Source organism: Moschus berezovskii, chromosome 4 (assembly GCF_049115385.1).
Source record: "Moschus berezovskii isolate FMDL1 chromosome 4, NW_MosBer_1.0, whole genome shotgun sequence".
Taxonomy (NCBI): domain Eukaryota; kingdom Metazoa; phylum Chordata; class Mammalia; order Artiodactyla; family Moschidae; genus Moschus; species Moschus berezovskii.
In genome coordinates, this window is record NC_142463.1 from 63,429,789 (window position 1) to 63,449,217 (window position 19,429).

Sequence of the window (19,429 nt, forward strand, 5' to 3'; positions counted from 1 at the left end):
CTGGCAGGAAAAGCCCTGAAAACTTATTTGTGCTGACATGCCGAGATGCTAAGAGTTACCACGTCCCAGGTGGCTCAGGGGTAAAGAATTTCCTGGAGACAATGCAGGAGACAGGAGTTCGATTTCTAGGTGGGGAAGATCCCCTGGAGGTGGGAATGTCAACCCACTCCAGTATTCTTGCCTGGAGAATCCTATGGACAGAGGAGCCTATCAGGCTATAGTCCAAGGGATCACAAAGAGTCTGACATGACTGAATGACTGAGCAAGAACATGCATACTAAGAATTAGTTTTTCATTCAATTATTGAACAATTTTTAACTTTATTGCTCTGTACTGGGTCTCTGAATTTGTCCCACAAGAAATTTAAGGCCCTTCTGGCTCTGCCTCCGTCCTTAGTTGCTCAGTGATGTGCGACTCTTGCGACCCCATGGGGCTCTGTCCAGGGCTCTGCAGCAGCCCCTAATCCAGTTAGGAAGATAAAACTCCCAGCAGTGAGGGAACAATGTAAGTGTGATTAAGTGATAGGGTGAGGGGTAGTATAATGTTACTTCTCCCAGGGAGCTCCTCTCTAGGGAAGCTGCTGTTTAACCCTCTGGTGAAGCTGTACTGGGAATTCCCATTGTGGAATTTCCCCAATTCCACAAGTCACGATAAGAAGACATTTTCCTTCTGTCCTGTTTTTGGGAGAAGGTGTTCCTTGGCACTCTTAGTTGGCTGCTTGCTGCAGTCATGCAAGCCCGCTGCCGTGGGGAATCCAACCGGCTTGGCCTGCCTGAAAGCAGAGGGTAGCTTCAGTAGTTTTTGGCTCCACCTAAGGCTGTTAATTGGAGCACGGAATGAAGCAGGGCAAAGATTAATAGAGTTTTGTCAAGAGAACGCACTGGTCACAGCAAACACCCTCTTCCAGAAACACAAGAGAAGACTCTACACATGGACATCACCAGATGGTCAACACTGAAATCAGATTGATTATATTCATTGCAGCCAAAGATGGAGAAGCTGTATACAGTTAGCAAAAACAAGACCAGGAGCTGACTGTGGCTCAGATCATGAACTCCTTATTGCCAAATTAGACTTAAATTGAAGAAAGTAGGGAAAACCACTAGACCATTCAGATATGACCTAAATCAAATCCCTTATGATTATACAGTGGAAGTGAGAAATAGATTTAAGGGACTAGATCTGATAGAGTGCCTGATGAACTCTGGACGGAGGTTCGTGACATTGTACAGGAGACCAAGACCATCCCCATGGAAAAGAAATGCAAAAAAGCAAAATGGCTGTCTGAGGAGGCCTTACAAATAGCTGTGAAAAGAAGAGAAGTGAAAAGCAAAGGAGAAAAGGAAAGATATAAGCATCTGAACGCAGAGTTCCAAAGAATAGCAAGGAGAGATAAGAAAGCTTTCCTCAGTGATCAATGCAAAGAAATAGAGGAAAACAACAGAATAGGAAAAACAAGAGATCTCTTCAAGAAAATTAGAGATTCCAAGGGAACATTTCATGCAAAGATGGGCGCGATAAAGGACAGAAATGGTATGGACCTAACAGAAGCAGAAGATATTAAGAAGAGGTGGCAGGAATACACAGAAGAACTGTACAAAAAAAGATCTTCACGACCAAGATAGTCACGAAAACGTGATCACCGACCTAGAGCCAGGCATCTTGGAATGTGAAGTCAAGTGGGCCTTAGAAAGCATCACTACAAACAAAGCTAGTGGAGGTGATGGAATGCCAGTTGAGCTATTTCAAATCTTGAAAGATGATGCTGTGAAAGTGCTGCACTCAATATGCCAGCAAATTTGGAAAACTCAGCAGTGGCCACAGGACTGGAAGAGGTCAGTCTTCATTCCAATCCCAAAGAAAGGCAATGCCAAAGAATGCTCAAACTACCACACAACTGCACTCATCTCACACGCTAGTAAAGTCATGCTCAAAATTCTCCAAGCCAGGCTTCAGCAATATATGAACCGTGAACTCCCAGATGTTCAGGCAGGTTTTAGAAAAGGCAGAGGCACCAGAGATCAAATTGCCAACATCCACTGGATCATGGAGAAAGCAAGAGAGTTCCAGAAAAACATCTATTTCTGCTTCATTGACTATGCCAAAGCCTTTGACTGTGTGGATCACAATAGACTGTGGAAAATTCTGAAAGAGATGGGAATACCAGACCACCTGACCTGCCTCTTGAGAAACCTGTATGCAGGTCAGGAAGCAACAGTCAGAACTGGACATGGAACAGACTGGTTCCAAATAGGAAAAGGAGTACGTCAAGGCTGTATATTGTCACCTTGCTTATTTAACTTATATGCAGAGTACATCATGAGGAACGCTGGGCTAGAAGAAGCACAAGCTGGAATCAAGATTGCTGGGAGAAATATCAATAACCTCAGATATGCAGATGACACTACCCTTATGGCAGAAAGAGGAACTAAAAAGCCTCTTGATGAAAGTGAAAGAGGAGAGTGAAAAGGTTGGCTTGAAGCTCAACATTCAGAAAACTAAGATCATGGCATCTGGTCCCATCACTTCATGGGAAATAGATGGAAAAACAGTGGAAACAGTGTCAGACTTTATTTTTTGGGGCTACAAAATCACTGCAGATGCTGATTGCAGCCATGAAATTAAAAGAAGCTTACTCCTTGGAAGGAAAGTTATGACCAACCTTGATAGTATATTAAAAAGCAGAGACATTACTTTGCCAACAAAGGTCCATCTAGTCAAGGCTATGGTTTTTCCCGTGGTCATGTATGGATGTGAGAGTTGGACTGTGAAGAAAGCTGATCGCCGAAGAATCGATGCTTTTGAACTGTGGTGCTGGAGAAGACTCTTGAGAGTCCCTTGGACTGCAAGGAGATCCAACCAGTCCATTGTAAAGGAGATCAGTCCTGGGTGTTCATTGGAAGGACTGATACTAAAGCTGAAACTGCAATACTTTGGCCACCTCATGCGACGAGTTGACTCACTGGAAAAGGCTCTGATGCTGGGAAAGGTTGGGGGCGGGAGGAGAAGGGGACGACAGAGAATGAGATGGCTGGATGGCATCACCGACTCGATGGACATGAGTTTGAGTGAACTCCAGGAGTTGGTGATGGACAGGGAGGCCTGGCGTGCTGTGATTCATGGGGTCGCAAAGAATCGGACACGACTGAGTGACTGAACTGAACTGAAAAGGAAACATGGTTTTTCAGCGTACCTAAAAAGAGGATATATTAGAAATGCCAAATCGCTACTGTAAAAAGCTGGTTTCTCACAGGGTTTTAACATCTAGGACTTTCAAGGAGATGTACAAAAATTTGTAAAATACTTGTTTAAGTATGGTCTCAAGAGGTTAGGAGCATTAATTCAAACTGGACAAACTTACATATGACTCTATATTGAGTTCTTACTCACAAAAGTAATTCTGTAATCATATACTACAACCAAATACTTAATTACAAAGATCTTCATCTCAGGGTTATTTATAGTGGTGAAAAATATGGAAATATTTATAACAAAATAAAAATAAATAACATTTTAAAAATTAGGTCTTTGAAGAATTCTTAATGGAATTGATAATGTTTAATGTTAAGTAAAATATGGGATATCTATATTGTTAAGATCATGTACACATATGGATAGGAAAAAAACTCTAAGAAAATACTGTATATTAAAATGTTAACAGTGAATTTCTCTGCCAAAAGTGATTTCTTTTTTATCTTTGTTTTTTCCAGATCTTCTATAATATGTATGTACCATTTCCACAATCAGAAAAAATTTTAATATTACTGTTATAAAAAATTGTATCTAACATGAATGTTATGACAATGAAGTAAAACAGTATGACAAATTAATTATTGCTATATTTTTGGTGTAAATATTGTTCCTGTTCTTTAAAAACTAAAAAAAAAAAAAAACTACTATTCCTTTGTAGTAAAAAAAAAGTTTAAAAGTTTTGTTTTCTGTGCTTCTGAAACACATGGACATTTTCTCTTACTTTTGGCACCTAAGTGAGGAACTTGAAAATCTATTCTTCAATTTACTTTTTTACATGGATAGCACATTCTCAAAAGTTAGTGCAATAAAGTTGTAATTTCTCTTAGAACACTAACAGCAACAACAAAAAATCTGTTCTCCATCATTGCTTATCACAATTTCACAAATCCCAGTTGGAAAAATTAGTTGAAATCATGGTAAATGCTAAGAAAATCTGGTCCTCCCTCAACAAATTCTCCTGGGCTTAAAAAGAAAAAAAGTTAACATTAGGCTATGTGATTTAAAAAAACCTCCAGGGCGAAAGATTTAATTAGGAACTCTAACTGGCAATCCTATTTCTTTAAAAAAAGCTCCAGAATCTTTTTGTACAGTTGAAGCAGCCAGGTTTGGGAGAACCTTTTTCATGCTGTAGTGGTGACTTCCAAGTGCTTTAGTTCACAATTAAGTCACTTACATCCAGACAGTCTGCAACCCCCAAAGTAAGCTCTTCTCCCAGGTGGCTGCTTGGTGTTAGAGAAAAAAGGCCTTGAAAATTCACAATCACCCTACAAATGTAAGGGCTTATTATCTTTCTTCGCCAACTATGGAGCAGTCTAGAGAAATTAACCCTCTCATTTGTTAGCCTCAATAACAGGCTTTAACAGATCTGCAGCCTTGGATGGCTCAGATAATTGCTCTAATTAGTTTGGTGTGGAGGGAGGCAGGGCCTCAAATAATTAAGCCTAAATTAAAAGAAAAAAAAATGAAAAGTTTATGCCTTGACAGATTTGACATGTGGATTCCAGATGTTATGGAAGAAATTTACTGTTCAGAGTTTTAGGCTACTTTTTGTAGTTGAGAGAGGAATATGGAAAAAGAGAACATGTACGTATGAAATCTAGAAAACTGGTACAGATGAACCTATTTGCAGAGCAGAAATAGAGACACAGATGTAGAGATTGGACATGTGGACATAGAAGGGGGAAGAGGGGACAGATTGGGAGAGTAGCATTGACATATATATACACTGCTGCTGCTGCTGCTAAGTCACTTCAGTCGTGTCCGACTCTGTGTGACCCCATAGACGGAAGCCCACCAGGCTCCCCCGTCCCTGGGATTCTCCAGGCAAGAACACTGGAGTGGGCTGCCATTTCCTTCTCCAATGTGTGAAAGTGAAAAGTGAAAGTGAATTCGCTCAGTCGTGTCCGACCCTTAGCGACCCCACGGACTGCAGCCTACCAGGCTCCTCCATCCATGGAGGAGGCATCCATTTTCTAGGCAAGAGTGCCATAGCCTTCTCCGATATATACAACTACCATGTGTCAAATAGATGATGAGTGGGAAGCTGCTGGATAGCACAGCGAGCTCAGCCTGGTGCTCTGTGATGACCCAGAGGGCTGGGATGGGCGGGGAGAGGGGTGGCAGGGAGGCTTAACAAGAAGGGGATATATGTGTACATACAGCTGATTCACTTTGTTATAAAGCAGAAACGAACACAACATTGTAAGGCAATCATATCCCAATTAAAAAGAGAGAGAGGTTTCATTGATTCTGTGTGTGTGTGCGTGTGGCTGTTTCTCCAGATTGAAAACTAACAAAACCCAGCAACAGGGTCTTAAAGTCTTCCTGGTGCGCGCGCGAGTGATTTCTGAGTTGGTTTGCCTATAGCTTTGCTGGCAGACAAGTCACCTCCTTAGTGGAAGTGAGTGTATTATTTCAATGCAGTTTTTCTCAGGAATTCTAAATTTAAACTCCACAGTAAGCTGGCAAAGGTTGCTAGAATTTTGGTCCTGTTTAGAAATAGAGACAGGTAATTATGCCAGGAATAGAGGCACACTTTTACTTCAATGATATGCACCAAATCTTCCATTTCTTCTTTTTCAGAAAATGGTAAACACAGGGAAAGGAACAGAAGTTCCAGATCCTGGGTACCAAAATATTACAGACGCACAGGAAATGACTTTTCAAATCCAGCCTATAAACCTCTCATTTCGTGGGCTTGCTTGTGAGCCAAGAAAAGAATGGTAAGATCACAGAGGAGACATTCCTACGTTCTGGGAAGGCTGTACCAGGGGAGGCCTTCCCATGCCCTGGTGCTTTGACTCTAAAGTCAAGCCATAATTTGAAATTCTAGAGAAAAGTCAATGAAATTTGAAGCAAAATTTGTGGTTTAGAGCTATCTGGCTTTGCTAAAAAGAAAAAGAAAGAAAGAAAAAAGACTTTGAAAAAGTGAAAAGCTAAAATACATTTTTGGAGGAAGAGGTGTTTATTCTCAGACCTATTACTTTAAGACTGTCAATAAAAAATACCTCAACTATGTGATAAGTGAGTGACTGTAGCTCAGATGGTCAAGAATCTGCCTGCAATGCAATTCAGGAGACCAGGTTTGATCCCAGGGTAGGGAAGATCCCCTGGAGAAGGGAATGGCAACCCACTCCAGTATTCATGCCTGGAGAATCCCATGAGAGACCATGGGGTTGCAGAGTCAGACATGGCTGAGCAACTTTTATTCATTCATGGGCTAAATAAGCTACCAAATTACTGAATTATGCATCGATCTTCCTAAACATTCATGCATTGACTTTCCTTTTACATTTATCTGATCCATCTGAAAGATGTTTCTGGTGTATTTATTTGTATAAACAAATGCTGGGCTTCTGGTTAGTAAATTAGTTTCATTAATTTTCCAAGTATTTGTATTCTGAATGCCTTCTAGGGCTAAGACAGTCTTTGATTCAAATACAGACCAATCAATCAATTTGGGTGAGGAAAGGGCCTGGAGCCAGACTGCCTGCCTTTCCCAGCTCCCCTACCTTGAGTAAATCACCTAACCTCTTTGTATGTCAGTTCTCTCCCCCCTGAAAAGTAGGGCTAGTAATAGCACCTACATCATCAAATTAAATGAGTTACTAATATATGGAAAACACCGGGAACAATACCTGGCATATAATAAATGCTCAGTAAATGTTGGCTCTTTGTTTAGTCCTGAGCACGGGGGAAACAACATACAGGTCCAGATACAGGGACAAACAGAACAAGGTGAATGAGGGAGGGAATAATTGAACTGCTTCTTGGAGGGAAAGAGGGAGTTTGCTAAGTGGACAGCGAAGGGCCAGGCCAAGCAGATGGTACAAGTGAAGGTACAGAATATGAAACTGAAGCGCGCGTCTGGGGCGTAAATGATTTAGGAGAGCTGGATTAAGAGAATGAAGGGAAAGACCCTTCAGTATTGGCTGACCAAACTCATGTGATGGGAAGTAAGGCAGAGGACAGATTTCTGGGTTGATGGTGATGCCATTAACCAGAAATGAATTATAGGAGGTGGTGTGGGTTTTGACTCAGTGTTGGGTTTTGGATGTACAGTATATGGGGGGCCTTTGAGACCCAAGCAGAAGTGTACAATTGCATGCATGAAACTGTGTAGGAAATCATTAGCATGTCACTAATTTTGGGTAGCCATGAACTTGGCTGACATTGCCAAGAACCAGTGTAAAGAAGATAACAATGTAGGGAACACTGGCATCTGAGGGCAGCTGGAAGAGAGAGCCAGAGAGAAGAAATAAAGAGAACCGGGAGAACATGGGCCCTTCGGAGACATCAGAGGAGTAAAGCGTTTCACAGTCATCAGGACGGTTTCGGCTGAAAATCTCAAGATTTTCTGGCTCATGTGACCAAAAACACAAGCCTCAAGAGGATCACCCCTAAAATTTGCTGTGTGATGGAGGGAGCTCAAGCACAGTGCTCTGTGACAACCCAGAGGGGTGGGATGGGGTGGGACGTTCAGGAGGGAGGGGGCATATGCATACCTATGGCTGATTCATGTTGCTGTGTGGCAGAAACCAACACAATACTGTAAAGCAATTGTCCTCCAACTAAAAATAAGTTTAAAAAAGAAAGGGTGCAGTTTCATAAAAAAAAAAAAAAGAGAGAATCACCCTTAAGCCTGGGTGAGGAATTCCTCTTACCTTCTTATCATCAACACTTTGAAGTTATATTGATATACTGAGTGCCTACTATGTGCTGGTACAGTTCTAGTTAATGAACAAAACAGACAAAATTCCTCCTCTGCACATACAAATGCTTCTTGGTATCTTTTTCTCTCATTAAAATGAAAATACAATGCCTTGAACTGCGAAAACTATCTGTGTGGAGGGAGATGAAGAGAGAAAATTTTAGAATATAAAATTTTAAAATATAAAATGCAAAGTTCAAAACACTTGCTGGGAAAGTAACACCTTTCTGCAGGAATGTCTGAACTTCTATACTAAGTGATAATGGAGGGGTGAATGCAGTTCACTATGGATATAAAACTCTAAAATCCAAAATATCACAAATGATACATTTTAAAGTGGATTTAGTCAAAACTCTTATCATAGTTAAATTCAGGTACCTATGAAAGTAATTACATTTTCCAAATATCTCAGTGGGTCTTTGTTTCTAACTGAATTGTATGGCAACATGTTTTATATGTAGGTCCTGTCTAAACCCGCATTGCTACATTTACATTTAAATTAAAAGTATATAGCTTGCACTAAAAGGAGACCTCAGTCTTTATATCCAACTAAGCACTATAAGTTTCTCAAATTTCTCCAATGCCTTAGTTCACTCAGACGCTTCTATTTGGACTACAGCAACCAGCCTTTCTGACTTAGACTTGCATCCTACGTATCTGTCCTCTACATGGCTGAGAGGAGATTTCATCCAAAATGAAGATGAGTCCTTTATTCTTATAGTGCCTTGCACTATAGTTACTCCATAAATTTTGCATGAAATGGGATGCAGCTTCTAGCCTGAGCTCTGAAGCTAAGTTCTGGTGCATTTATGGGTATATTGTTTCATCTTACTGGGCCTTTCATTCTCTAATTTGGAATTTATAAAACCTACTCCATTAGGTTTTTGGCAAATAAAATACTACTATATGATTGAACTTTGTGAATTCAAAAGCACTACACAGCATTAAGGGTGAAGATTAGAAGCAAGTCCAAGTTCTGTTAGCATTTTAATGGCTAAAAAGAAGGGTCATTTTCCTCAGTAATGATCTTTGATTCCAGTTAGAATGTTTTTCATAAAACTCTGTAAAGTTACTTATACTTTAAGTTTTAAAATACGGCCCACAAAAGCTTAGTTCTTTTCTCAAAATTCCTTCTTTGCCCAAATGAAGTCCATGCCTGATGTAACTTAACTTACTCATGTTAAAGATGAGGAAACAATCAGAAACGTCAAATGACTTGATTTCTAAAACAGAAGCAACTTGAATAAAGGATTTTCCTAATCTTCACGGGTTTTTAGATCCTTCTCCACTGGGCGTTCACTACCTGAACCAAACAGCTCCTTATCTACATTACCCACATGGACTCTTAAACATGTTCCCAGAGCGTTTCTGAAGGGGGAAGAAAAATCTACTCTCTGATGCGGTGGTAGATTTAGAGAGGGAAGTGAAAAGTCAATTTTTCAACCAGGAATATTGCTACAGGTGAAGCAATCCATAAGCAAGTTCCTGTCCCCTTCAGTTACTTGGCCGTATTTTGAAAAGAAACTTGGGACACCATAAATGGCTGAGTCAGATTGCTCTAAAATATCAGTATTTAGCCTCCTTTTTCCTAAGTTCTTTCCCCTTCCTAAAACTGGTTTGTTTTTATGGTTGATATTCCATTACATACACGTACTACTTCTTTATCCATTCATCTGTTGAAGGACATCTAGGTTGCTTCCATGTCCTGGCTATTACAAATAGTGCTGAGAGGAACACTGAGGTTCATGTGTCTTTTTGAACTATGGTTTTCTCAGGATATATGCCCAGCGGTGGGATTGCTAGGTCATATGGTAGTTTAATTCCTAGCTTTTTTTTTAAAGGTATCTCCATAATATATACATTACCATGTGTAAAATAACGAGTGGGAAGCTGCTGAATAACACAAGGAGCTCAGCCTGGTGCTCTATGATGCCCTAGAGGGTGAGATGCAGGGCGGGGTGGGAGGGAGGCTGGAGAGGGAGGAGATATATGCATACTTACAGGTGATTCATGTTGTACACAGATGAATCATGTACCGTAGAAACCAATATCACATTGCAAAGCAATTATCTTCCAATTAAAAAAATACTAAAAAAACCTTTTTATTAAAAAAACAAAAACTGGTTTGACCTGTACTCAAAGGTGAACCCTAGTGGCTCAAACAGTAAATAATCAGCCTGCACTGCAGGAGACCTCGATTCTCTCTCTGGGTCGGGAAGATGCCCTGGAGAAGGGATTGGATACCCACTCCAGTATTTTTGCCTGGAGAATTCTATGGACAGAGGAGCCTGATGGGTTACAGTCCGTGGGGCTGCAAACAGTCGGACTCGACAGAGCAACTAACACTTTCATTTTTTCACTTTCACATAGGTACACATCTGCCCTCAGTTGCTTAATAAGCTCACAAGTGTAGTAACTACTTGGCCCATAGATAAAATATTAGAACATTCACCTCCTCCTAAAAAAGTTGTTTCTCACCTCTCCCATTCTGCTACCTTCTAGAAAGGAAGCTCCAAGAACCACTAGGGACTGATTTAGTGATCCTCTGTTCTCCATCACAAACTGATTGATGGGAGTTAGGAGTTGAAACAATAAATGATAAACAGAGGTTAAAAAGATTTTCAGACACTGGCTTGGTGGGCATTTTTCTGTAGTTTGTTTTCATTTTTAAATCTTTCATTTCAGTATCTTCTGAGATATCTGTTCCATCAATACATGAATTCTGACTATACACTTTTCCAGACTTGGAAATCACGACCTTATAATTCCCACTGGTCACATGGGACTCATATTTTACCAGTTGATGTCACTCCCTGGTACATGATACCATTGCCCTCCTAATTATTCACGCACAAAGACTTCAACTTTAAGCAAAAGGTTTCACGCTATTATCAATTACTTCAACCTTGGAATTCAGACAGTTATCAACCTAGAGAATAAGCATCTGTAGAATGGGATTTTGAGGTTTAAGATACTGTGGAAGCTATCACACTCATGTCCCTTCCTTAATTCACAAAACACTGGGACTAGCATCCTTTTAACGACTTTTTACAAACTTTAATCTACTTGATCTATGCTCTCAACAAATTTTATAATTTTTTGAATGTTGGTTTTCAGTATGGGGGAAAATATTCAGACTGGGGATTTTTAAAAACTCAATAAAGTCCTATAACTCCTATCTCTTAATGGCGTAAGAATCATGGAAAGACTGATGGAGTACATAACCTTTCCTTTTTATGTTTCAAAATGTTATAAACAACTCCACTGCATTTTGGACTGTGTAAGTCAAATCTAAGATTATCATCTCCCTAAATACCTTGTTGATTTTATGCAAAGCATTAAAATAGGAGCTGCATAAAGAAAACACATAGAAGCAGGGTTACCAGACAAAACAGAAGTGGCCATTATATTTGAACTTCAGATAAATTGTTAGCATAATTATGTCCCAAATATCGCATATACTAGAACATAATTTGCTGTTTATTTATAATTCAAATTTAACTGGTTGTCCTATAATTTCATTTGCTACATCTAGCAACTTGTAGAAGATCCTTATCTCTGGCAAGCTCACTATTTAAGAGGCAAATTAACAAAAGATCATAACATAAGGTGTATGTGATAAGTGCAGTAATATAACCAGGAGAGGAGATCTCCCCTGATTAACACAGAAGAGTACCTGGAAAATATGGCAACTGCAGTTCCTAAAAGATGACTAAATGCAGATTTCCAGATACGTGGTTTAGTGTGATTTCCAGAGTTCAAGTGTCCTGAGTTAAATCCCAAATACACTCTTGGATAAATTAATCTCTATTATAAAATGAGGCTACTAATACCTGCTTTATTAGGCTACAGATCAGAGATAATACATGCACAAAGCACCTAGAACACGGGAGGCACTTCCAAAATGGAAATATCCACTATCAGAAGGTCACATGGCAAAAAGGGTACTTGTCACAGATATTCAAATGTTAATATTATGCAGTAATATCGGTAAATTTATTTCCATGATCTATTTACACTGTACAAACACTGTTGAAAAGCACCCTACAAGTTCACAGTACATTACAATATATTTACTTTAAAAATATACTCCTTTATAAAAGGTTCATAGAACATTGGCATGTCAACTTGGGATGAAACTCAAAGCATGTCACCAATTCTGTGGTAGCAAGAATGCTTCCAGGCATTGTCAATTACACAGTCACAAGTCACCATTTCAGTTTTAAATACATATTTTTAAATAAAAAATGAATTCTACAGTGGAAAGTTCTGGCAGGAATACTCATTAGTTAATTAACCTATATTTTCATGGAGATGTTGTTTCATAATAATTTACAGTATCAACTTAAGTTTGCCAAAAAGACCCATTTCACCAAGCTTTGCAGTCCAAAGATTCTTGTCATTCTTGTCTATTTTTTCTTCTTTGTTGGTTCTCCCAGTTCTATTTTGCGCTTTTTAGAAGTATGCTCATCTTTTTCATCATCTTTAAATAGGAAAGGAAGAGTTTCAATCAGTAACTTTAAAAAAATATTAGGCATTAAAATTTCATTGACTCTATACCAAAACCATCACCCTTAACTAAATGTTTCTTTCAAAGTTTTCCAATAAAAAACAAAAACTTAAAGGCAGCTGACAGTAAGAAAATCAAATTTGTTCTGATAAAGCTATTCTCAAATATTCTACAGTATATACAAGGTGAATATTTAAATACAAAATCTACATGTTAAGAATGGGATATTTTCTGTTCTTTTTTACAAAAGAAGATGTCAATTTAACCATGACATTATTTAAGTGACTATCTGGCAGTCTTTCCCTTCCAATCTGCCGTCTCTCCCCCACAAACAACTCCCCTCCCTATTGCATCTCCCCATCCCCACCCCCACACTTACTTTTTGAAGTTAAAAAAGCACTCACAGGTAGATGTTTCACTGAAACTGTATTTTCAATTTTGTCCTATGTAGGTAGTTCTACTTTCTCCCCCATTCCCAGGAGGGTCAGAATATTCCAATGGCAAGACAAAACCAGGCTTCTTCCCCCCCTTCATATTATGGAGAATCGGGAGAGGGGAGGGGAGAAGAACCTCAAATTAAAACCATGTCCTTTACACTTTTTGAAAATGTTGTTAGTATCTGTAGTCACAGAAAATTTCTAATTAATAAAAATATTGTAAAATCTGAAACAGTGGGCCCTTTTATTCAATTAAAACAATCCAGCTACACATTTCAACAAAATACAGGGTAGCACAGAGCAGCTGTTAATTCCTATCCTTGAACAAACGTGTGGCATTATTTTAAGAACTCCACACAGATGGAATAAATTACACGTAGGAGATGTTATGATTTATAAAGTACAAATTTATTTTAAGCACATCACTGAATTCTTTGTACTTTATTTCTCAATCAACAGATACTCAAAGTTCAATAACTACCCATGTGGTAGCCTATAAAAAAATGTTTTGATGCTGAAAGGGGACTTCATATTAAAAAATCTGGGAAGCCAACGGACACAGAACATACACTTTTTTTTCAACTTCCCTTTTATTATTAACAGTTAAGAGAACAATGGCAATGCCATTATTATTACTCAACACTTCACATTTACAAAACGACTTCACAGTCATTTTTACATGTTATTTTTTTATATTCTTCTGATAGAGACTGAGGAGTTCTGTCACTACTCTTTTTTTAAATTGGATTATAATTGACACTAACATTAGTTTCAGGTGTACAACATAGTGATTTGATATTTTCATATATTATGAAATGATCACCACAGTAAGTCTAGTTATCACCTGTCACTGTACACGGTTATTACAATATTATTGACTATATTCCCTATGCTGTACATTATATCCCTGTGCTTTAACTTATTTTATAGCTGGAAGTTTGTACCTCTTAATCCCACTCACATATTTCACCTGTCCCGTTAACTCCTACCCTTCTGGCAACTACCAGTTTGTTCTCTTTATCAAGGAGTCTGCTTCTGTTTTGTTTGTTCATTTGTTTTTCAGATCACAAACTTATTACAGGAAAAATAAACTTAAAACTTTAAGCCGGGACTTTCCTGGTGGTCCAGTGGTTAAGAATCTGCCTTGCAATGCAAGGGATGTGGATCAGGGAACTAAGATCCCACCTGCCTTTGAGCAACTAAGCCCTCGCATGGCAACTACTGAGCCTATATGCCACAACTAGAGTCCCAGTGCCACAACAAAAGATTTTGCATGAGGCAAGTAAGACCCAACTCAGCCAAACATAAATAAAAAAACAAACACAAAAAACCCCTAAGACTTCAATTCCCTTCTGATAACTACCATATTCAGAGTATTTCCTTTGTTGATATGGACAATAATAAGTATAAAAGCAGGTAATGCATCTTCAAAACCAGCCAAGGTCTTTGTGTTTTAGTTGGATTTTAATTATCACCATGCCTGACTTTTGAGATTCTTTCCACTAGTAATATAAAAACTGAAATTACCTTTAAACTCTACTAGAAAATGCATTGCTAACATATACTAAAAAGACGATCCTGAGACACTTCTGCCTTTAGTCTGTCACTTACTACAAGTGCACTTACTGAATAACAAGGAAAACAAACTACTGAGGCTAGAAAAATAACTTCCTACCAGTCGCTGAACAGAAGAGCTAATGCCATCTAGTGATACAACAAGGCATTGCCTTAGGAAAAAAAAAAAGAACTTGAAGTGTTTAATCAACTTTACTGAGTTTCTTACTCTGTGCCATATACCGATGAACTAGTAAGGAAGCAGTTGTTTTATATGGAATTCACGTCACTTGAAGCAAACAAGTTTAAACTATTAACAGAAACTAACTTTATAAATTCTTTAAACAAGTGCTGGTAAGTAGCAAGGCTCTGTAATGAGTTTTGATTTTTTTCCCAGCTTCTTCTATCTAGAAGGAGTTAACTGGCAAAAGAGGCCAAAGGGCAGAAAATAAGAAGAAAAGTAAAATCAAAGTTATCTGATAATCTAGAAAATGAGATAATTTAAGAGCGTGGAACTTCTAATACAAGATATTTTATGAATTTTAAAAAAAGCTAAAAAAAGATGATGGGACATCGACTTGTTAACATGGTACAGGAGACTGAAATGGCAAAAATCACTTCTAAGAAGGAAGGTATTTATTACAAAAAAAGGACAGTTATACTCAACAACCAACATTAAAGTCAGAATTGACGATTTCAGTATTATCTTTCCATCTCACAATCCAGCTTTAAGCTGGCTCAGCACTGGGATTCTTTTGTTTTTTGACATTGCTAACATCCACTTCCTAGTGGAGGGCCATCGTATGATCAAAAGGTCAGAAATTATCATGGGACTAGCAGCATTATCTGACACATATTTTCTTCTATCTGAATTTAAAAGGCAAGCTGGAAAAAAAGATAATTCTTTCTACTTGTTTGTCCTGGTATATAAGCCTAGGCTTTTCCACACAGGAACAAAGAAGAGCACCAGCCTATTGACTCTCTGTATTGAATATCAACTCTAATGGCTTTACTGCCAATTCTTCCCACAGGACAGCTACTCCTCCAGCACCCTGGCTTGGAACACATCGAGAGACTAAACCCCAGTTTAATAAAGCATCATTTCCATTTAAAAATCTGATTTCCATTCGGTCTCTTTCTACTTGTGTGAAGCTAGGCAAATTCTTTACACTGCAACTGTCTTCTTGTCTACAAACAGTAATAACAAACGTGCTAACTCTGTACTAGGTTGCTAAGAGTAATAAACTAGAAAACTTACGTAAAAATTAGAGCTTGGCATTGTCTAGTTGTGTGACCTTGGACAAGTCACATAAGCTCTCGTTTTGACATTTCCCTAATGGTTTCACAAGGGGTTGTAAGGATTAAAGGTAATTTATGCAAAAGTGCTTTTTATTAACTACATAAAACTACTATAAAATATGAGGCATTTTAAATGTCCACTTCATTTGGCATCTCCAAAGAGATGCCACTTACTGAAAATATGCCTTCACTAGTGATTTCTAATTCACACCAGAAGTCATGAAAGAAATGGAAAAGCCAGGTAGACTCAAAACTGGAGAGTAATATCCTAAAGGATATAGTAATATCCTATTAAAAAAAAAAAACAGTATACACTTCAGAGTGTATACTGCATTTAACTGTCCCATCTCTTTAGGGTCCTTTAGTCAAAAATGTTTCTTTAATCTTCCTTTGACTTTCATGATCTTGACACCTTTAAAGACTCAGCTTATTATTTTGTGGAATATCCTTCAATTTGGATATGTTTGTCTTTGACAGGAATATCACCAATGTGATGCTGTGTTCGAGTGAACACTCAGTTTTGGTCTGTCCTATTATTTACGATGTTCAGTTTAACCACTTGATTAAAATTGTGTCTCCCAGGCTTCTCTACAATGAAGTAACTCCAAAATGAAGTTACTATTTTTTTCCATTTGGAATTAACAAATATTAATTTTGTGAAAAGATACTTTAGATCTGAATAACCAGCCTATTCCTTAATGCAGACAAACAAAAACTGGAGTAAGACCTTCTACCAGTTCGTTACCCTTTCTCTCACAAGAAAATTCTCTACAGTTGTAAAAGGAGCTAAGTAAAGTAGCACTTGTATTATGGGAAGATCAGAAACTTGTTTAAACCCGGGGCTGATTCATGTCAATGTATGGCAAAACCAATACAATATTGTAAAGTAATTAGCCTCCAATTAAATAAACTAAAAAAAGAAAAAAGAAACTTGTTTAAGAAAAACAGCACACTCTTCCACAAAAATGAGTCAAAAATATTAGTCCAATAATCCATTAAATACTTAAAATGTACTATAAACGGTAATACAAACATAAATAAGCCCTGGATCCTGGTATTTAAGAAACTCATTTTTATAAAGGAGACAGACTTATGAACAAACAACACATAAAAAGTGGTAAGTGCCATCCATGGGAAGCCTAGGTGGCAGTGGGTAAAGAATCCACCTGCCAATGCAGGAGACACAGGAGATTCAGGTTGGTTCCCTGGGAGGGGAAGATTCCCTGGAGAAGGGAATGGCAACTCACTCCAGGATTCCTGCCTGAGAAATCCCATGGACAGAGCAGCCTGGCAGGCTACAGTCCATGAGGTCACAAAGAGTTGGACATGAAAAAGAGTCGAACACGACTGAGTGACTGGGCATGCACATGCATGCGATGCAGGGCACAGAGGAACAAATACTGAACCACAGACTACGGTGCAACATACATGGAACCATTAAATAGCTTGGTCTATTCAGTGCTGAATTTTAAGATCTTAGGAGATGGCAACCCGCTCTAGTAATTTTGCCTGGAACATGCCATAGACAGAGGGGCCTGGCAGGCTACAGTGCATGGGGCTGCAAAGAGTCGGACGCAACTGAGCAGATAAACTACTACAAGGGGGCCATTTGAAACAAGGACAGAGAAAAAGGTAGTCTATCACAGAGGGCTGACTCTGCTGCAGGCGAAGAGTTTTAAGCAAGTGAGGCCAGAAGGTGGAGTGGGTGAAAGTATGGAAGCAGAGATTACTGTGATTACTTATGACTCCTTTTTCCTATTCTAACTACCTAACACTTAAAATTCAAGCAAGAGATGGAATTACAATATTATGAACTAAGGCAAGACAACTAAGTCATTATCTTACTACTATTTTTAACCATTATGTATTAACGGTAAGAAATTCATTTTGTGACACTAATTTTAGCTCTAAAGCACAACTGCTTTAATATAAAATAAAACCTTCACCACTTCACAACTTCGATTACAACAAAGAGTCTATGAAGTAACTCATGTGCTCTAACAATAAGGCATCATATATCACACATAATACTGGTTGAAATAGCAAAGATTTCACTTTAAATCCTGAATATTTTATGACCTTTCTCAAAAACAGAGCAAAAGATATCCGAAGACCACCATAATCAGTTTAACTCAATAGACTGAAGTTTCATTCATTAAATATCTCATTCTTTTAAAACTCATCACAGGGATCAAAAGGTATCACCACTGGAATCTGACTTTCCTTACCTGATTCCACTGTCTCCTCCCCTTCTGGTAGAAGCCTAGCTTTCTTAGCATTCTGTGGGGCATCATCACCATTGTCCTCATATATGTCAGACCATTTTATTGCCATATCCAGCTCTGGAGGGGGAGGTTTCTTCTCTGTAGAGTAGGTCTCTGGAGGTGGTACATAGTTTGACTTCCATATTTTGAATTCCTTTGGAGGCTGTTAAGCAAACACATTAAGAAGCACTGTGACGCACCGAGGTTTCTATAATCGATGTGGGCACATGCAACTCCCTGCCGTTCGCTTACTGTTCAGGCTGACTTTTTTTTTTTTTAAGGTTTAAAGACACATTTTTCCATCAAAATCACAATACTGTTAAGTGAAAAGCCAAAGGGTTCCCTGTACGAATAAAGCTAATAACTTTTAGTTACCAAAGAAGAATCCAGTCTCAGATACTACGCCAAGGCTGACCCCTTCAGGAGGCTGCAGCAGACACTGTCTTGGAGGCAGCACCGCAGGCACTTCGGCGTCAAAGGGAAGGGGTCTCGGGGAGAAGCTGCAGCAGGGGGGCGGGGGAGTCACCACCGTTAGTCCTCGCCGCGCGGGGTCAGGGCACCGAGTGTGGAGGTTTGGGTCTCCTCACAAGGGGGTGGGGGCTGCGGGTCCAGTATGACACCCACCAGGCTGGGGGAAAGGGGCCCGGGCTCCCCAGGGCTGGAGGTGGGAGAGGATGGTGCGGCAACCCGCAGGGCGTGACTGCGAGTGAGGGGCGGACAGCTGGTCCCCAAGACGGGGCTCAGGAGGAAGGGGGCGGAGGCTGGGACCAAGATCGAGAAACGGGGTCGGGGACCTCACCTCCTCTGGAGCTTTGACGACGTGCCTCTCCCAGTCTATCTGTTTGTTGAGCGGATTGTAAAGAAAGGCCGGGCGAGTCACGCTCCGGAACAGCTCGTCTGGCCCAGGCAGCCGCTTCTCCGCCTTGTTCCCATAGCCGCCGGCCGACTTCGCTGGATCTTGGGCCTTACGACTTGTCTCCTCCGGCTCGCTGTTATCCTCCTCGTCCGAGGAGCCTGAGCTGCTGCTCCCGTAAGCCGCGAAATAGCTTAAAGGATCCTTCTCCTCCGCTGCCATGACTGCCGCACCGGTCCGCCCAGGGCGCCGCCGGAAACCGGAAGTCACTCCGGGGCCCGCCCCGCAGTTGACCCCGCCCCAAGTCCCGCTGATGGGCCCGAGGCCTGCGCCCCCTGGCGGTTGCATCGCGGTTTTGCGCCCGGGTTGGGGGACTGAGGCTGAAGGCTGACCGGCCAGTTCAGTTCAGTTCAGTTCATTTCAGTCGCTCAGTCATGTCCGACTCTCCGCGACCCCATGAATCACAGCACGCCAGGCCTCCCTGTCCATCACCAACTCCCGGAGTACACTCAAACTCATGTCCACAGAGTCGGTGATGCCATCCAGCCA

General features: G+C 39.9%; 1 protein-coding gene across 3 annotated transcripts; it reads right to left on the minus strand.

Annotated features, from left to right (window-relative positions):
* Positions 1–11,931: 11,931 nt before the first annotated feature.
* Positions 11,932–19,154, minus strand: C4H1orf52 (chromosome 4 C1orf52 homolog). 3 transcript variants are annotated; one of them, XR_016037209.1, is made up of 4 exons: positions 18,827–19,154; positions 17,992–18,190; positions 12,878–13,001; positions 11,932–12,446 (listed from the first exon to the last, which is right to left on the minus strand). XR_016037209.1 is itself a non-coding variant. In XM_055402450.2 (3 exons), exons 1-3 carry the CDS (start codon positions 19,100–19,102, stop codon positions 12,373–12,375), a joined length of 549 nt encoding a protein of 182 aa, XP_055258425.2. In that variant the 5' UTR covers positions 19,103–19,153; the 3' UTR covers positions 11,932–12,372. The 3 variants fall into 3 exon arrangements, 1 of the variants encoding a protein (XP_055258425.2); XR_016037208.1 differs by having other exon boundaries at positions 12,853–13,001; XM_055402450.2 differs by lacking the exon at positions 12,878–13,001 and having other exon boundaries at positions 18,827–19,153.
* Between the last annotated feature and the right edge of the window lie 275 nt (positions 19,155–19,429).